This window comes from Nansenia antarctica (genome assembly GCF_963989245.1).
Source record: "Nansenia antarctica genome assembly, chromosome: 4".
In the NCBI taxonomy this organism is placed as follows: domain Eukaryota; kingdom Metazoa; phylum Chordata; class Actinopteri; order Argentiniformes; family Microstomatidae; genus Nansenia; species Nansenia antarctica.
In genome coordinates, this window is record NC_137689.1 from 68905489 (window position 1) to 68924811 (window position 19323).

Below are 19323 nucleotides of genomic sequence, written 5' to 3' on the forward strand. Positions count from 1 at the left end.
TTCTATCACATTTCTGTTTGTGGCCGGTGGTTTGGTCAGACGTCCTCCATTATCCACCGCCAACCCGATACACACACACAGCATACTCACACACACACACACACACACACACACACACACACACACACACACACACACACACACACACACACACACACACAGGCCTAGTGTTTGGGTTGGGCTGGTCCAGTACACAATGGTACAGGACCAGTACTGATATCTTAAACATTCTACTGCTTCAGTAGCCACACCTCATATGGAACATTTTTTTACTCTAACTGTGGCCAGGTATTACTATAATAAATCAAAAATTTGTCCCGGCGACACCTAGAATGAGCAGTAGGCTACTGGCACCTCATTCAAGATACAAGATATTTTTATTGCCAGACAATTATATCATAAAATGTAAATCACATTAAAATTATATTGCCATAGTGTGATTCCGCTTCACACACTCCTCTGCTGTTATTACATGAGCCGGCCAATCAGCCAGCCAGCCAACCAGCCAGCCAGCCAGCCAGCCAGCCAGCCAGCCAACCAATCAGCCAGTCAGCCAACCAGTCTGCCAGCCAACCAGCCACCCAGGCAACCAGCTAGCCAGCCAGGCAACCAACCAACCAACCAGCCAGCCAGCCAGCCAGCCAGCCAGCCAACCAACCAGCCAGCCACCCAGCCAACCAGTCAGCCAACCAGTCAGCCACCCATTTACCCAGCTATCCAACCAGCCAACCAACCAGTCAGCCAGCCAGGCCCACAGAGTTCAGCCTCTCTGGCCTATCTCAAGTGGATGCTGTGTCAGGCCGGGGGAACACAGATAAGACTGCTGTTCATAGTCTCCTCGAGAGGCACGCAAACTTAGCGTAGCCGCAGAGTGGACTGGACTGGCCAGGGAGTGGGGTGGAGGGGTGGAGGCGCATGGGGGAGGGGGGAGGGGGGGGGGGGTCAGCCTGTATCTCTGGGGGATTAACTCCTATCATAGCCAGCGTCTCCCCCAGCTGTTCCCATCATACAGAGGACAGGACGGTCCTAGGTCATATCTAGACTATGTCTATTCTGCACTACAGCTGACCCCGTGCTCTGACCTCTGTGTGCGTGTGTGTGTGTGTGTGTGTGTGTGTGTGTGTGTGAGTGTGTGTGTGTGTGTATGTGTGTGTGTGCGTCTGTGCGTGTGTGTGTGTGTGTGTGTTCCATGCATTACGACGAGCCCGTTCGTCCACAGATTTCTCAGCAGTGAAGGGGGCTGCTAACGTACTGTACGTCAATCAAGAGGATCCCCATGACAACACCAAACTACCAGCCAACCTCTTCCACCTCGGCAACATTCACAAGTGGAAACGGGAGGCATAAATCTTCATTGTAGAAGAGCAGATAACTGACCATAGATAACCTGGGATAGCATGTACACACATCTTCAAACAACAGCTAGGATCTAAGTAGATCCAGATGGAGTCCACACACAAACGCACACACACACACAAACGCACACACACAAAAGCGCACACGCACACACTGCTGTTCAAAATGGCAGTGCCTCAAAACACAGTGCATCCTGCAGGCTTATGGGACATAAGAAGCCTTTTCCTATAGCCTATGGGAAAAAAAACAAGAATGTTTGGAACAAATGTGACTCTTTCATTCCCTTTTCAAAGGGACAGACCACAGAACTTCAAAGCTTCTGGCAAGAAGGCAAAAGAAGGACATTGATTCCTACTAAAACATACATTACTGTTCAGAAATTATGCGTAACAACGTACCAGTGTAGACAACTAACAAAGTATTGTGAAAAAACTCAATCTGTGATCTTGTTTTCTTAGAATATGGCTTTTATTGAAGCCATTTGAAGCGGTCTGAATTGAGAGTGGGCATTGTCTCAATTTATGTAAGGAAAATATGACCAACGTCTTATGCAACACTATTTGTCATTAAAAAATATATATATACAGACACACTAGGTTCTAGGCCCTGGACAATCTAGACAATTTGATGGCAGCTACTAGATTGTAAACATAAGTGCAATATTGTAATACAAGTTACAACTGTGAACATTCTAAACCTGCTAACTGCGACACTTAAATGAATGTGCAACAAATATTATGTGCAATATGACAACCCATGTGTACATAAGGTTCAGATATAGGAAAAAGTTAGGATATTTATAGCATAGCATAGAGTACAGCACAGTGTTTTATTAGTATAGTAGTATAGTATAGTATAGTAGATAGTGTACATAGCCTTTAGTTATGTCAACCAGCTCTTTTCTCTTTTTTATTTTACCCTTGGCTCTCTTGTTTTTAGTCTTTTTTCCTAGCACCAGGGGAGCCCCCCCTCCTACATTTCGTTGTATGGTACCTGTACTATATTAATGACAATAAAGACCATTCATTCATTCATTCCTATGAAAATGTATGAACATACATCCCTCATGGCTTAGTCTATAAATAATACTGGTAAAATACAAGACTAAAATGTCCTATTGTACCACCTGACCTAGCTCTGCCTGGGACTGGTTTTACAGAACAGGCATCATCAACAACACCAAACATTTCCTTAGCCAAGACCTTTCATCTTTCACACACATCCTGTTTGGTAAGCAGAGCAGGGGAGGCTAGCGGAGGTAGAAATCGGAGGACGGACTCATCGTAGCACATCCCTCTCCATGAATTACGACGAGGCCTGTCCTCCAACGTCAACCTCCCCTGACGTACCGCACAAGGCGCATGACTGAATGATAAGGGCTAGGTGAGACGTTGTCTATAGTGGGTCTGTGTTGACAGAAACGTTGCCTTAATTCTCCTCATTCTAGTCCACCCTAGGCCCTGCTGTACCCCTGAACCTCAGTCAGTCTTTCAACACCCGCCGGTTGATGCACTGCCTGTCGGCTACATCTTTGAAATGAAAACATGTTGACCAAGTGTACCACCACCCTGACAGACCACTCTCTGTACGCTAGTGCCCCCTGCTGGAGAAGACGAGCCTGTGGACCACAGTTTCTACCTCTCTTGGCAAAGTAGGTGCTTTCACCCCCCCTAGAGGGCTTTAAAAGTATTGCACTTAGGTAGGTCCACAGGGCTATGGGGGTGAAAGTGGCAACGGCACCTGCTCTTTTAGCACTCAATAAGTGGAGGATATAATCGTTCTTGACACAATCTGACTTCCAACTTCACCATCAGCTGTTTCAATGACCATCTCAGAGAAAACCTGAAGTGTTTCTCACTGCTCATTGGGCAGCTCGGTATAGTGACTTGTGAATCAGCCAATCATATCAGTCCATCAACTCACCTTTATCTCAACGCCACTGAGGTATTTCTGACATCTGTCTGTTAATATATAGGGGGGGGGTGATGGATGTCAAATGTTTAATGTTGTCATCTTCATACTGTTGAATATGTTTATAACGACACACAGGGTAACAGTCACATCTGTATCAGGCATGAATTAATAATATACAAATACAAACATTTATTTTATTGAGAGCGCACACCAGCTGGGAAGACTTATAATAATAATATGTGTTGAGGTATACCGTAGGTGTGAATATACCAGGGGATGCAGCGGTAGAGAAAATGTGAGTAAAACGCTAGACACTGGAGAAAAACCATTACTGTTAAATGCTTCACGTTAGCATAACAAATCTGCACATTTTCCTTAAAAGGCGGGTTAACACTATTCACCATAGTTAACACTATTCACCCCGGAAACAAGGTGAGCTAACAGCGTTTCTCCTCCGTTACATCACTGAACACAACTGACTCTTACACACACACACAGGCATCCTCGTCTCTGTCGCCCTGGGCACCCAGTCTCTGTATCAAGGCTAGAGGGAGCAGAGGTTACCATGACAACTCGGACCTTCATCTTCAACACTGTCTGGGTGCCGTGACATTGTCTCTTCTCGTCCTCTACTCAAACCCCCCCCCCCCCGCCACTCATCCTTGATTTCTCCATCTCCTCATCCTTGATGCCTCCATCTCCTCCTCCTCCTCCTCCTCCTCCATCCATCCACCCCTCACATCTTCTTCCTCATCTTGCCCTTCTTGTGTACCCCTCTCCCGAAGCCGGAGCTCTTGACGTCGTTGAGGCGTTGTTTGCCCTTCCCCCGGAGCTTCTTCAGGCCGCCGCTCTGCAGGAAGTTCTGCTTCTCGCGGACGCGCCGCTGCTTCAGGATCTGGTCGCGGCTCTTCAGCTCTGAACGCACCCGGCCGTCGCCGGGTCCGCCACGGGAGGAGGGTCCGCCACGGGAGGAGGGTCCGCCACGAGAGGAGGGTCCGCCACGAGAGGGTCCGTCGCGAGAGGAGGGTCCGCCACGAGAGGAGGGTCCGCCGCGGGACGGGGGTCCGCCGTGGGATGGGGGGCCTCGACCACGACCACGACCTGAGGGATAAGGGGGCAGGGAGAGAGAGGGGGCGGGGGAGAGAGAGGGGGAGGGGGAGAGAGAGAGAGGGGGGGGCAGAGAGAGAGAGAGAGAAGGCGGTGGGGGGGGGCTTCATTTATTTAGTGTCAACTGTCAACATTCTAGAGTGCCACGGGTGACTTTATTCACCAAAGAGGCATCAGTTTTGTAGCCAATCAAAGTGTCGCTAGGTAAATACCACATGAAACACATGGCAGTGTACGTGGTGAGTGCAATTCAGGCCAGGTCCAGGGAGGGGCCACAGATAAGAAATAAAGGGTTCACACCTTTTTGTTTACATCCGTTTCATTACACATGCAGTACATGGCTATAAGCACGCGTTAAAATAAAACAAACCGGATATTTATCATTTTTAGTCCAAGTTATTCAGATTAAATCCACTCTTACCTCCTCCTCCTCCTCTTCCTCCTCCACCCCCTCCTCGACCACCGGGCCTTCCTCTGCCTCCTCCTCCGCCCTCTCCGTCCGAATCTCCTCCGTCCTCCACCTTGTACTTCTTCTTCCACTCCTCGTAGCTGAGACAGAGTCAAGGACTCACAACCTCCTCCTACCACTGCGGCCCCCCGGGGAGGCTGGCCCAGGTAGACCAATCGGAGGACAGGAGGGCTCGTTGTAACAACACCATTCCTCATTCCGTTCCACGCATTACAATGAGTCCCGTCCTCTCTGGCCTCTGTTTCTACCGATGTGCAATACTTTCCTCTGATGTGCAATATTCTGCTGCTTTTTCTACTTCCTTTAACTTCCTTTTAACTTGTTTTTGTAAAATAGAAAATTGTGAAATAAGGGTGTATGTGGTGCATGGTGTATTGGTACATGAATGTTGTGGTAGTGTGCGTATGCAGGTATCGTTTTTTAGGTGATGCATAATAACACATTTTGTTGTACTGTTACTGTACTGTTTGTGCAATGACAATTAAGCTTCAGTCACAGATGCCATTGGTTCATCCTAATAATACCATGGTAACGGGGAGTCTGGGTGGCGTAGCTCACTAAAGCCCAATGCACACAGCGTGTGATTTCTGTTGCACGACAACATTCCATTGTTGTCATGAATGGAATCGAATTTTCGCCGTGCGATTAAAATCGGGGCCGTGTGCATTGGGATGCGATTTTCTCATAGACTTCCATTCAAACTTCAAAATGGAATGTTGACGTGCAACAGAAATCGCACGCTGTGTGCATTGGGCTTAAGGCGCATGCCACGTAATCACAAGGTCCCTGGTTCGATTCCGGCTCTCTCTCACCCATCCTGCCTGTCAATCTCTACGGTCTCCATCCCAATAAAGCAGAAATGCCCTAAAGACATATTAATATAATATATTGAATAATAATAATAATAATAATAATAATGATATAGCTTGACAAAGGATACAAGTTCTTCTTGTTCTTCTTGCTGACAATCTGGCCGCTCTCCGTCTTCACGTTCTTCTTCTGGTCCTCCTTTCCTCCCGACTCCTTAATGAAGCGCTTCTTCTTACGATCCCTGGGGAGGGAGGGAGGGGGGGGGGGGGAGAGGGAGAGATGGAGGGAGGAGTCAGGGAAGGACACACGGAACACAAGGGATGTGTGAAGAGGTGTGTGTGTGTGTGTGTGTAAGTAAGTAAAACTTTATTTATATAGCACCCTTCTCAGCACGAATGCACAGGGTGCTTTACATATAAAGTGTGTGTCTGTATGTGCATCAGTGCTCTATCTCACCATTTCATCATGTGTTTGTGCTGGTTGAGTCTGTCCCCTTCGTCCCCCATCAGGTCCAGGACTGCCGTGGAGGCCTGCTGCTCAAACGTAGTGCCTTCTGTTCCCAGGCTCAGTCTAGTCACCGCAACACACACACACATATTATTATTGTTATTATTAATAATAATATTATGGTGTACAGCAACCCTCCGTTTCCACTGTAAGGCTGGTGGGCAGCGTGGCTGGTCGGAGCAGCAGGGAGCCCTCACCCTCTCTCAGAGTTGAAGTCTTTGGGTCGGTAGGGGACGTAGTGCTCCTCGTCTTTGGTGCTCTCCCTGCTCTTTTTGCTTATCGGCCTCTCCGTCTCGCCGTCCCCCACGGGCTTCCTCCTCTTCCCGCCCACCACCTCAGAGAACACCCCCTGGTGGACAAACAACAGCACTACAGCATGAGGGACTGCCAGGGACTGCAACGCCCCACCCCCAAAACCAAAACAGCAGAAGGTCAGAATAACAGCAACACACCACGAAGAACACTGACAGGAAATGCTGTTTTTAACATGACGTGTTTAGTTAAAGGGACAGTACACCCAAATGACTCCAATCACATCGGAGTCTATGGACAAGGACTCATTTGGGGGAGATATTGTCATTTGGGTGACCAATGCCTTTAGACAGATAAATATTGTACTTTATTGATCCCCGAGGGGAAATTCAGGCGTTAGAGCAGCTCAGACCACAAAACAACAACAACAAAATAAAAGTGACAATTGAATAATAGGCAGAAATAAAATAGATACAAATACAAAAAATAAAGATAGACCAGTAGACAATCGGGACCTCGTATACAGCTCTTGACGGTAACGCCGATAGGCTCGGATCTAGCATGTTGGGTACGGGAGAGAGAAAGAGGACAGAGGGTCTTACATGCAGGTCCTCGTCCTCCTCGCTGTCCCCCATCTCTGTGTCGTGATTGGTGGGCAGGGCGGCGGGCCGGACCGGCCGGAGTGACCTGCTCTCTGCCACCAGGTCCTCTCTCCTCCTGGTGAACTTGTCCACCAGCCTGGTGTCCCTGGCACGCTTGGCCCGCATCACATCGTTGGCACTGCTCTTGGAGTTGGAGTTGATCTCAAAGATGGTCTGGGGGGGGGGGGGGATATATCATATGTGACGGCAGCTGGTGAAACCGGGAACAAGTCGGCGACCAATCAAAATGTTCAGACTTTTATTCTGAAAAATGTAAATAAATGTCAATGTTATTGAAAATCAATGACGCACTCGCAATTGCAATGTTTTGCCGTGACTAGCGAGTGTGTCATTGATTTTCAACAACGCTGAAATGCGTCTTGTTCCCGCCACATTATGGCTTCTGTTTTACCATAGTTCCTCCATGGTGTGTATTTCATCATCAGGGTGTGTGTAATTTCATCATCAGGGTGTGTGTATTTCATCATCAGGGTGTGTGTAATTTCATCATCAGGGTGTGTGTATTTCATCATCAGGGTGTGTGTCAGACTGAGACTCACGGATCTGGATTTGTAGCCCTTGATGGTGTCCACCATGTGAAGGCGCTCCAGCTCCATGTTCTCCATCCCGGACCCTGGAGAACAGCACGGGAAACCCCGGGGTGAGACGGGCACGAGGGAAACAATGTGAAACATCTAGGATTTGTTCTCTTTTCTTCCAGTTTCGAATATTACCCAATATTACCCAACATGAAACCTTGTTAAATGAGATAATTCAGATCTGTTCCAAATAAAAACTTTTTTTTTTTTTTTTTTTTTTTAAAAGGTTAGAAAAAGTGAGAAAAGAGGGACCTAGATCTTCTAGATTGAAGATCAGTTACCATGGAGACGTTCAGGAGAATGTGGAGGGCTTTCACTTTTACCATTTCAAAGAGGGCTACCTTTGGAGCTGCGTGTTATAAATGTTAAATGTATCAGTAGTCCTCCCGAACCAGCGGAGGATGGGCAGAGATCACCTTCACTCTACCAGTGTTTCCATTCATCACTTAAACTGTGGCGGCCGCCATAGTCTAATTTGTCTCACCATAGTCTCATAACAAACCGGAACTATTTTTACAGATGAGCAACGTGATTTTTACACATCAGCGACGTGACCTTTGGGATTCGCCGCACTGCATCTATTGTAGACCCCCCCCCCCCCCCTCGTTAGTACTGTCCTCCTATCAGAGGGAGGTAGAAGACAACATAGAGTACTGTCCTCCTATCAGAGGGAGGTAGAAGACAACATAGAGTACTGTCCTCCTATCAGAGACCTAGAAGACAACATAGAGTACTGTCCTCCTATCAGAGAGACCTAGAAGACAACATAGAGTACTGTCCTCCTATCAGAGGGACCTAGAAGACAACATAGAGTACTGTCCTCCTATCAGAGGGAGGTAGAAGACAACATAGAGTACTGTCCTCCTAGAAGACAACATAGAGTACTGTCCTCCTATCAGAGGGACCTAGAAGACAACATAGAGTACTGTCCTCCTATCAGAGGGAGGTAGAAGACAACATAGAGTACTGTCCTCCTATCAGAGAGACCTAGAAGACAACATAGTGTACTGTCCTCCTATCAGAGGGACCTAGAAGACAGACATAATGTACTTCTACTGACCTAGCAGGGGGTGCACCGACATGCTGTCCAGGTCTGTGTTCTTGACCCGCTTGAAGGACTCGGGGGAGGGGCTGGGCCGGGACTTGATGTACTGCTTGTAGGCGTTCTCAGAGATGCGCCGGAGGTTCTCCAGGTCCAGGGCGTTCTCGTGGGCCGAGACCAACTGGGCCTCCTCGTCGTCAAGGATACTCTGAGGGACGCGGCCAAACACGCCATCCGCCTCTGGATAGTGGGAGGGAAGGAGAGAAAGAGAGAGAGGAGGGGTGGGGCGTAGATGGTGAAAGGTTTGACAAAATGAAGAGATCAGGTTTGGCAGAGGAAAAGAAAGAGAGGGTTCAAAGAGAAAAGGAGAGAGGGGGGGGGGGGGGGGAAGAGAGAGAAATAATGTCAGAATTTTTCAAAAGAGAGAGTACCAAGAGACTGAAGAGGCGAGGAGTAGTTCTACTCGTGTATTGTGAGAACCACACGTCTACCTCTCTACATCTATACCTCTCTACATCTCTACCTCTCTACCTCTCTACATCTCTACCTCTCTACGTCTCTACCTCTCTACCTATCTGCCTCTCTGCCTCTCTGCCTCTCTGCCTCTCTGCCTCTCTGCCTCTCTGCCTCTCTGCCTCTCTGCGTCTCGCATGGTGCTGGTACCTGGTGTGTGTTCGGGCGTGGACAGCTGCACTGGTCTCCCCAGGAAGAGGTGGAGGTCGTAGACGTAGGGGATCTCGTCGGTACACACCAGGCTGTAGGCGGTGCCGCTGCGGCCCGCACGGGCCACTCGACCTTGGGGTAGAGAAGGGAGAGGGAGGGGGAGAGAAACCAACGGGTCAATGAGAGGGTCCTCACTAGACTGCTCATATATGGTTCTGCTCATGTATGGTTCTTCACATAGTGTCTATGGTCTTTTTGGTCTCCATTTTGTCGTCAGCGGTGCTTGTGATTTGATTGGTATGGTTGGTGTGTGTGTGTGTGTGTGTCGATGTTACCCACCGACTCTATGCAGGAACAGCTTGGCCTTGGAGGGGAAGTTGTAGTTGATGACGTTGTCCAGCAGGGGGATGTCTATCCCTCTGGCCGCCACGTCTGTGACTATGAGCACCATGGCCTTGCGGTGGACAAACTTCCCGATGTTGATCTTCCTGGCCGTCTGGTCCAGGGCACTGTAGATGTAGGCACACTCCACCCCCTCCACAGCCAACAGCTACAGACACACACACACGCACGCACGCACGCAGACACGCACGCAGACACGCACGCACAACACAGGCACGCACACACACAGACACACACACACACACAGACAGACACACACACACACGAGTTAGTCTCACCTCTGAGGTACTTCGGGAACTTGACAGGTTTTTAGCCAAAGCAGCTTACAGTACAGAGTGCATAAATGTTGAGTATAGCTAAGGTCTACACTACAGACTTACACACACAGTGTGAGCAAGGCCAACTCTGAGTAGGTTATGACATGGTGGGGGGGGGGGGGAGGGATCTGTGGAGGTTAAGACATGGTGGGGGGGGTCTGTGGAGGTTATGACACAGTGGGGATGGGAGGTCTGGGGGGGGGGGGTCTCACCTCTTTGATGTATTCTACGTGGTGTTTGGTGGAGACGAAGACCACCGTCTGCTCCTGGGGCTTGATGACGTTCCTGAGGAGGTGCAGCAGCAGCGCCGCCTTGTCATCCATCCTCACGTGGAAGAACGACAGCTGGGGGAGAGGAGGAGGGGGGAGAGGAGGAGGAGGGGGGAGAGGGGGAGGGGGAGGAGGAGGAGGGGGGAGAGGAGGAGGGGGAGGGGGAGAAGGAGGAGGGGGAGGGGGAGGGAGAGGAAAAGGCACAAAACAGTGTCAAGGAGTTTTTCACATCTTGGGCGACCCCCCCCCACCCCCTTACCCCCCCGTCCAAATGAACAGTGGTATGGAGTACTTTTGATGTATAGTTGTTATGTCGTTGTTGGTTTTGGGTATGCATGTGTACACGCCACGATAGGGATATATGTTCCCGGAGGATGGAATCCTAACTCTAGATCCACACTCACGGAAATTGAAACGTCAGTGTGAAACGTGTGCGACGATCGAGTTTAGGCCTGAATGAAGATCAATACAATGATCTGTATGTGGTGTGAATGGGGGGGCGGGGCTTACCTTCAGTAGCTCACTCAGCTTGCTGTCCACATCCAGGCGAATCAGCACGGGCTCCGTCAACCCTAAACACACACCACAACACTGTCAACCCTAAACACACACCACAACACTGTCAACCCTAAACACACACCACAACAGTGTCAACCCTGTGTGTGTGTGTGTGTGTGTGTGTGTGAGCGCGCTGTTTGTCACTTCTGGTCCAGAGAGGGCAACAGTCTACACAGGCTTTCGTTCTAGCCCAGCCCTAAGAGGAAGTTCACACCCCACTTGCGATTTTATCTCAACACCGTCACCGGGTCACCAATTGGGTGACTTATTGTTTGACTGTTATTAATGTTTAGAATATAGTGGTACTGTATTGTTATTAGTCTATTTTATTGCATTCCTATCCTTGTATTTCAGCACACTGTTGAGCGGTAGCTCATAAATAAGCATTTCATTGTACTGTTTACAGCTGTATCCTGTGATATGATCAATAAAGTCATTATTGGGGGGTGGTCCTTCCTTCCCAGCCACACAATCTGGGACCACTGATTTACTGTCGCTTTGACTGTGGTGTGAACGGCCAGTAACAGCATTAGACTGGGACAATGAGTCTGGACCCTGCGGCCCTCTGGGACCAGAAGAGAGGAACCCTGGTCTTAAAGGGACAGAAGAGATTAACCCTGGTCTTAAAGGGACAGAAGAGATTAACCCTGGTCTTAAAGGGACAGGGGACCAGTAGAGAGGAACCCTGGTCTTAAAGGGACAGAAGAGAAGAACCCTGGCCTTAAAGGGACAAGGAGCTGGAGAGAAGAACTCTGGTCTTAAAGGGGCAGGGGACCAGAGGAGAATAACTCTGGTCTTAAAGGGGGTCAGAAGAGAAGACCCTGGCCTTAAAGGGACAGGGTAGCAGAAGAGATGAACCCTGGTCTTAAAGGGACAGGGTAGCAGAAGAGAAGAACCCTGGTCTTAAAGGTACAGGGGACCAGAGGAGAAGAACCGTGGCCTTAAAGGGGGTCAGAAGAGAAGAACTTTGGTCTTAAAGGGACAGGGTAGCAGAAGAGATGAACCCTGGTCTTAAAGGGACAGTGCATGAAGTCTCACCAGCTCTGGCGAACTCCACTAGCAGTTTGGGCAGGGTGGCGGAGAAGAGCAGAGTCTGCCTGGTGTCTGGGAGCCTGCGGATGATCTCCGTGAGCTGCTCCGCAAAACCCAACTCAAACAGCCTGTGGGGGGGGGGGGGGGGGTGATTGGGGGGGAGACAGGCAAAATATGGCTACTTTACCTCATGCTACAGGACAAAAGCTTTTTAGACCCATTTGTGACAGTCAAAAAATCGGATAAAATAAGCAATGAGAAAAGACGTTCCGCCATTCTCCCCTGCTATGGGCAGCCTTACCTGTCAGCCTCGTCAAACACCACATACTCGATATTCTGGAGCTTCAGGTTCATCTCCATGATGACATGCATCAGACGACCAGGGGTGCCGATGATTCTGTAGGCAAAGAAGCTCAAAATTACAGACAACAACAGGCATGGTTAGAGGCCATAGGGGCTAGATGGATGTTGCTTTGGGACGGATGGCGGAGAGACATTGTGTACTTACATGTCTGGGTTCTCGTGAAGCGCAGCAAACTGATCGTCCATTCTACAACAGAAGCACAACGTTAAAACCGTTTTTGGTGAATAAAGTGCTAGCTAAACATAAAGGACGCGTAATTCAACACCACAAGTCTGTAACTCTATCGCATACCTGTCTCCACCAAGGATCAAAGCGGTCTTGAGGCCAGTGAATTTCCCCAACTGAAACACACGAAAAAAAGGAACGCAACGTTAATACAAAACAGCGCCAACACACCGTGTCTGTTCATTTGAAGAATTTAACGGACGGTTGACCACAAAATGCTTTTGTTTACAAAATCTAACGGACCTCTTTGGTGAACTTCATGGTCTGCAGAGCCAGCTCTCTGGTGGGGGTCAGGATCAGTGCCCGGGCTCCCATCTGGGACTGGGGGCCCTTCAGCTTCTCAAACATGGGCACCAAGAACGCCGCCGTCTTTCCACTGCCAGTCCTCGCCATGGCAACCATGTCCTTGCCATCCAGAATCACTGGGATTGTCTATTGTCAAGGAGAGAGAGAGAGAGAGGTCTTGTGATGTAAACAACCTAACCCGTAATCAGTTCAGTCACAATTCGTACTGGTTTTAATGCACTACGAAGGCGTTTCAGACAAGGGAATGGGACCTAGCCAGTCAAAAATGCTACAAATGATATTCTTATGCAGGAGGCATGTCACTGTTAGACCAAGGACGTAGTTTTGGACAAATGTTTTTTTTTTGTCTCACAAGCCCAAATTGACCTCAATAATTTCCCGTAACCCCAACTTCATTGCGGACTATGCCAATACATTATAATGCCAATTAATTGGTTAGATTTGAACCCCAAAAGACTGGCATATAGCCTACAGGTGTAATACACAGACATGGTGGTCCAGATCCCAAGTTTGGGAACTGCTGGCATAGGCCGTTGAGATCCACTGTGATTCACTAGGAAGGTGTTTGGGACCACTAGGAAGGTGTTTGGGACTGGGCGTTGACCTACCCGTCTCTGGATCGGAGTGGGGACTTTGTAGCCCTTTCTCATGATCCCTTTATAAACGGGGTAGCTGAGACCTGTCAAAGAGAGCATCAGGTTATTTTCATGGCATATTCCTGTGTGTGTGTGTGTGTGTGTGTGTGTGTGTGTGTGTGTGTGTGTGTGTGTAGCATCTCTCTCACAGGCAGAGGCAGGCCAAGCAATCAAAACAGAAGGAAAGGGCTGATAGATATGTCATGAGTTCTGTGTTTATGACTTATCTGACCCTTCTTTCTGTTTCGACTCGTTGAGCCGGGCCTAATGTGAGTTCTTACCCATGGACTGGAAGCCTCCGGACTTCTTCTTCTTCTTGTTCTGGGCCCTGACGAGCTCGCGCATGTCCGGTTCTGCATCTGACAGGCATTCCGACGAGGCAGGGAAACGAGGTAGCTTCCTCCCAGGCTGAAAGAACACACATGTTTCCATGTCAAATGTACCACATCTCAGTGTCATCATAGGCCATTAACATTGACAGGATAAACTGACAGCAATTTATTTTCAGAGGCAATTGAATACTGCACCCACTGAAGACCAAATACGGGCAATAATACAGGGAGGGCGAGGTAATCATCCTTAGGCTAGCATGTCACCCATAGAAGCCTGGTGATGACATCCATGGCTACCTTCAGCTGCCTGGCTACAAGCCTGGCTACTATAGTTAGCCAGACAGCTAGCTAGTTAGCAAAGTAAGTTCAAGGGAGATCAAAGTGCCGCAACAAGCACCAAACTACTAGATCAGATATGCTAGTTACAATAGATAGCACAATGCATTTCACGGTTCTTACAGAGTCATCGTCCTTGATTTGAGCAACGAGTTCGAAGTCTCCCCCATCCGAGTCCACCTCGGGATCCCTGTGGCCTGTGTGTCGCTTCTTCTTCGTCAGTTTCTTCTTTCTCTGAGCCATCTCGGCAGTTATCAGCACCCTGTGCTACGGCTAAGGGAACACCCTGAACAATACTTTAAACTGAACCGAATACAGAAAAACTAAACAAGATAGGTGCTCAGAAATAACTCAGATGTGCTCAGCACACGACAACAAGACTGATGGCAGACATCTTGCTTGACACACGTGTGAGTCCTATGCGCCACGCAATATTGGTGCGACGGCGCATAGTATGACGCGGCGCCACCCAATGTTTATCAACCCCCCCCCCCTTTTTTGATTTGACCAAAATGCCTGACCCAGAGAAAGATATGCGACCAGTTATTACTTGTCTTACAGTTTTTCTCTATCGCTTTAACATGCTTAGTCAAAGCATAGCTCATTTTCTCTTAACTCTTAACACAAATCCAAAAACTCACACACAAAACCCTAAACTCCACAAATCTCTTGCAATAGCAGACACTGCATTCAAAATTATGTTATGTTAATAAAATTAATATAATTATATTAATAATATAATATTGCATAATAAATTATGCATAATAAATAATAAATAAATAATAATAATAAATATTAATATTTATTATTAATAATAAATAATAAATAAATAATAAATATTGCATAATACAATTATGGTATAAAAATGAAATTTTGTGGTCAAATGACAAACACAGACCATCAAATGAATAGACACTTGTAACAACCAATTGAACCCTGATGTGCACAATGGAAAACACTATGATCAGCGGAAAACAGTACTATGATAAGATAATCAGTAGGCCTTTTGCATTTTCAGTGTGTACGTAGCCAGTTATAAACTGTTATGTTTTCATACTCAAATATAAAACACAAATGCAAGAATAGAATGTTTTCTAGTTTTTTATTCATTTATGTACACATCTCAGCAATGACAGTTGGATTTGTAAAGTGTTCTTCATACAGGACAAAAAAAATAAAATACGTATATGCATATACACAAAGGCTACAAGACCTCGTCGACATCACAGGCAATGTTCTCCCTGGCCAAGGAGAGGGGAAAGTATCGCCTGGCATGAATCCAGCCATGATATGCCCTGATATATTTCAACACAGGAGAGCTCACCTTTGGCCCTTTTATTGCTAAAGCTATGATTGCTAATTCAAATGCAATAGGTGTTTGCCAATACGGCCATATGAGGAGTGTGATTGTGTGATTGGTGGTTTGAGTTTAGCATTCTGAATGGTAGTGTTTTCCATGTGAACACAAGCGATTTTATCAAGGAAGAGTGTGCCAAATGTAGAGAATTGTGTTTAGTGTGTTGTTAACTGTGTGGTTTAGAGCTGCAAAATGAGAGATAAGCAAGAAATGTGTTTGTCATTGTGAAGAATTGGTGTGAGATAAAACACACCAGTTTCAGGTTTTGGTCATTGTGTTTGAGGTTCGGATGTTAGTGTTAAAGTGGTAGAGAAAAACTGTAATACAACAAGACTGAAGATACGGTTTCATAAGGTTTCTAATGTTCCCTGCCTAATATATAAGGCTATTGATTTTACAGGTTTTTACCTCAGTTTGTTATTTGTGAGTACATAAAATGTACAAAATACAGCTGAGCATTCACTCATGGAGTTATTCATTGCATATAACTAATATCCAAAACATTGCATTAACGGAAAAAAGGGAAAATAAATTCAACGCAACATGTCAGACATAAAATGTATTTATTTGATCTGTTAAAAAGTAAAAATAAAGTAAAAAAAGCCTTAGGATTACACTTAAAAGCATATAACATAAGTTCAGTAATGCATTCATAAGAGATGTGCAGTCGAGTCTAATCTCCCATATATTTGCGCTAAAACATTTCAAAGAAATGTGATTAACAATACATTTAGTCAGTCCTCCTTTGCATCATCATGGAGACCTGAGAAAATCAGAGAACACCATCTCATGCAAACCATGGTGGGTGAGTAGACTCTAAGTGGGAGCTTCAATGGGGGGACAACAGAGTTGGGTCGTGCCAAGTATCCCACTTAGCATTTACCATGGACATTGGATCAAAGTTGTTGCATCAGATCTGATTAGCTGGGATCATCGCAGGGGCCAGCTGCTTCTGGGCAAACGGGTACCTCAGGTTCAGGCCCTGTCTCACACAGCGTGTATACGTGACGTCACAGTCATACGGCCACGGGCAGCAGTGATACCCATCCAGACAGCATCTTCCCTGGGGAGCACACAGAAATATACAGTTTATTGACAATGAGCTCAGATATAGTGTATGCATACAGTACAGGTTGTACAGTACTGTTTCAAGCTAATTGTGCATCCAAATTGCTACCTATTTAGGATTAGTTAGATTCAGTTAGGAAAGTATCAGTGAAACTGTACTCAGTTCTTGTTAAAATACTTGTACCAGTGGGGTGGGGTGGAGGCAGAAATCAGAGCAAGGGCTCATTGTAAATCATGGAATGGAATTAGGAATATGATCCTCTGAAGGTGATTCTACCTCCACCAGCCTTTCTTGATTGAAACAGACATGACTCAACACATTTTTCAGGACTAGTCTGTAGTGTAGTACTATTCTGTAGTCTAGTACTAGTCTGGACTAATCTGCTACTCCGTCCTCCATGTTGCTTGTGACCATAATGCCAAGACTCATAGATAAGGCTTTCACACCGCATAGGAACCGTTCTGGTTCGTGTTCGCGAACCAGGTCTGGAACCGGCCGGCGCGTTCCGACCGAAAATAAATAGGTTCGGAGCCTGAAAAGTTGGTTTGCAGCAGGAACCAGAAAATAGTGGTTCTCAAGCGGGAACCAAAACGTAGTTGTGACATTTTTGTGGCACGCGGATGGTTCTGGTTACACTGGTATGAACGCAGGCTGGTTCGCCAGACAGCACCAAGGTTCGGAGGTTTCAGAACGGGAACGGGAATGGGAACGGTTCCTTGCAGGTGTGAAAGCCCTATGAGAAATAGTCCTTGAACTCACAGGGTATTGGGGACAGCAGAACCAGACACCTGCAGGGTGCTTGCAGCAGGTGGTACGATCAGGGCAGTAGACCTTAAATAAAATAAAATAAAGTGTATTTATCATATACATACAGCCGCAGACGATGCAATGAAATGCTTATGGCAAGCTAGCTCCTCAACAATGCAGCAATCAACAATGCAATGCAATATAATAATAATAAAAAAAACAATAACATATTGACCTGGTGATCACACCACACCACAGAGCTGTCTATGGCATTACGCAGGACAGGGGTGTCCTCAGACCTCGACAGGAGAGCGGGGGGAGGCTTTGGGTCCTGTGCAGCCCCATCCTCGTCACGGCAGGTGATGGAGCAGGAGGAGAGCCCTGCCACCAGTACCACCAGCGCTGCAATGTTCCACATCTTTGGATAGAGACAGAAAACAACTTATTTAGAAGATTTTTCCCAAGTGAAAAAATACTCAAAATGAGGATTTTGTCGAAAAGAAAATTGATATTGAGCCATCGAAGGTGTTAACACAGCTGTGACACATTCACGTTTTCGAGAGAGTTTTGGTGATTAAATACCGTTGCTGACGTTAACACATTGTTACTGTGATTCAACTTGCAGTTTCAAAGGAAGCATCTGAGCCTTTTCTGAATTCTACATTTTTAAAAACTGTTTAAAAATTAAACTTGCCGTAAGACCTGCATTATGAAATTCGATATTCTATTGTTTTTCAGTTATTGATTGATTTCAAATCGCATGGTTTGATTGGAGAAGATTTCTGGTGTTGTCCCTTACCCTGGCCTTCTGCTCGATCTCAGCTCTGTCTTCTCAACTGATTCGTCCAGTCATGTGTTTCACACCAAGCACAAACAACTACTCACCCAACTGCCCTTTATACAGGAAGCCAGAAACATCTGTCCTCCCACTTTTCCCACAAGGGAGAAGAACCTGTATTACCTGTAGAACCTGTATTTCCTCTTTGTATGTCAGTAAACTTAGGACAATGTCCTCAGTTTTACACTCTGTTAATAATTGTGTGAGTTGTGTGAGAAATACACACCCCTCTTGACCTTTGGTACTGAAACAACCATGTGACAATGACTCATTTACTGTTGCTATTAAACAACATAAACTTTTCTCTCAGTTCTGGTCTGTGGGGTGCGGGGTGAGTAGATAAGAGTATTGCAGGTGCTTCTGCAAGACACAGATGACCAGTCTGTAAAGGTGGTCTTGCAGACCGGAGCAGCCGACTCAAGGCACAATTGATCCCTCGGTTCTTGGTGTGAGGGCAGATATTCTCACCATTGCATCAAATCAATAAATGAGTTTATTTATCATATGAACAGGAATACAGATGTAAACCGTACAATGAAATGCTTGAAAAGCGAGCAACCTCTCAACAGTCTGGTGGAAATAAAGAGGGAGAGAAGTGGTGAGAAGTGGTTCAACCAGGGGAGGCATGGAATGGAATGAGGAAGGGCATTAACAAAAAAAAACATGTGTTTGATACCATTCCTCATTCCATTCCTTGCACAACAATCAGCCCGTCCTCTGATTTCTACCTCCACCAGCCTCCCCTGGTTTCAACATAACTCTTCCTGTAACCAGGGAGTAGCTAAAGGACTGTAGAATTTTAGGAAGGGCTGGTTATCTAACTAACTCTGAGCTAAATCGGCAGTGTAGGAGGATAGAGGCAGGGGGCGCCAGCAACCCTTTAGACTAGCATTACTAGCATTAGCATTAGCATTAGCATTAGCTAACAGACAACTAAACACACAGCAATGTATCGAATATGAACAAACACATTTATTTATACAAATTATATATACATCCCAATATACTCCCTCCCCGCCGGCCACACACACACTCACTCACTCACTCACACACAGTACCTGGCCTGAAAAGGCTTAGAGTCCCGGACTGAAATGAGCGCGTTGAGGCCTGGTTGGAGCTCGCATGTGACTCGAGGAAGGCAGCAGACAAGGGGGGGGGGAGTGACGTTGCAATTTG

General features: G+C 46.8%; 2 protein-coding genes across 2 annotated transcripts; both read right to left on the reverse strand.

The window, feature by feature from the left end:
- Positions 1-3407: 3407 nt before the first annotated feature.
- ddx54 (DEAD (Asp-Glu-Ala-Asp) box polypeptide 54) lies at positions 3408-14530 on the reverse strand. The gene is made up of 20 exons (XM_080528627.1): positions 14260-14530; positions 13750-13876; positions 13442-13512; positions 12771-12959; positions 12594-12643; positions 12447-12488; positions 12240-12335; positions 11945-12066; positions 10859-10920; positions 10292-10423; positions 9700-9910; positions 9361-9492; positions 8716-8937; positions 7617-7690; positions 7018-7230; positions 6361-6512; positions 6113-6226; positions 5787-5897; positions 4799-4926; positions 3408-4371 (listed from the first exon to the last, which is right to left on the reverse strand). The coding sequence occupies exons 1-20, from the start codon at positions 14377-14379 to the stop codon at positions 4007-4009; spliced, it is 2733 nt and encodes a 910-aa protein (XP_080384753.1). The 5' UTR covers positions 14380-14530; the 3' UTR covers positions 3408-4006.
- Positions 14531-16038: 1508 nt separating this feature from the next.
- Positions 16039-18313, reverse strand: LOC308154987 (progranulin-like). The gene is made up of 4 exons (XM_080528214.1): positions 18109-18313; positions 17545-17727; positions 17322-17393; positions 16039-16556 (listed from the first exon to the last, which is right to left on the reverse strand). The coding sequence occupies exons 2-4, from the start codon at positions 17725-17727 to the stop codon at positions 16404-16406; spliced, it is 408 nt and encodes a 135-aa protein (XP_080384340.1). The 5' UTR covers positions 18109-18313; the 3' UTR covers positions 16039-16403.
- Between the last annotated feature and the right edge of the window lie 1010 nt (positions 18314-19323).

Coding starts and splice junctions, on each gene's coding strand:
- LOC308154987 (XM_080528214.1), bottom strand. CDS start 17,727: ATGTGGAACATTGCAGCGCTGGTGGTACTGGTGGCAGGGCTCTCCTCC. Junction 17,394..17,544: donor TGGTGTGGTGTGATCACCAG/GTCAATATGTTA, acceptor ATTTTATTTAAG/GTCTACTGCCCTGATCGTAC. Junction 16,557..17,321: donor TCTGCTGTCCCCAATACCCT/GTGAGTTCAAGG, acceptor TGTGCTCCCCAG/GGAAGATGCTGTCTGGATGG.
- ddx54 (XM_080528627.1), bottom strand. CDS start 14,379: ATGGCTCAGAGAAAGAAGAAACTGACGAAGAAGAAGCGACACACAGGC. Junction 13,513..13,749: donor CGGAGGCTTCCAGTCCATGG/GTAAGAACTCAC, acceptor TCTCTTTGACAG/GTCTCAGCTACCCCGTTTAT. Junction 9,493..9,699: donor GCTGTTCCTGCATAGAGTCG/GTGGGTAACATC, acceptor CTCTACCCCAAG/GTCGAGTGGCCCGTGCGGGC.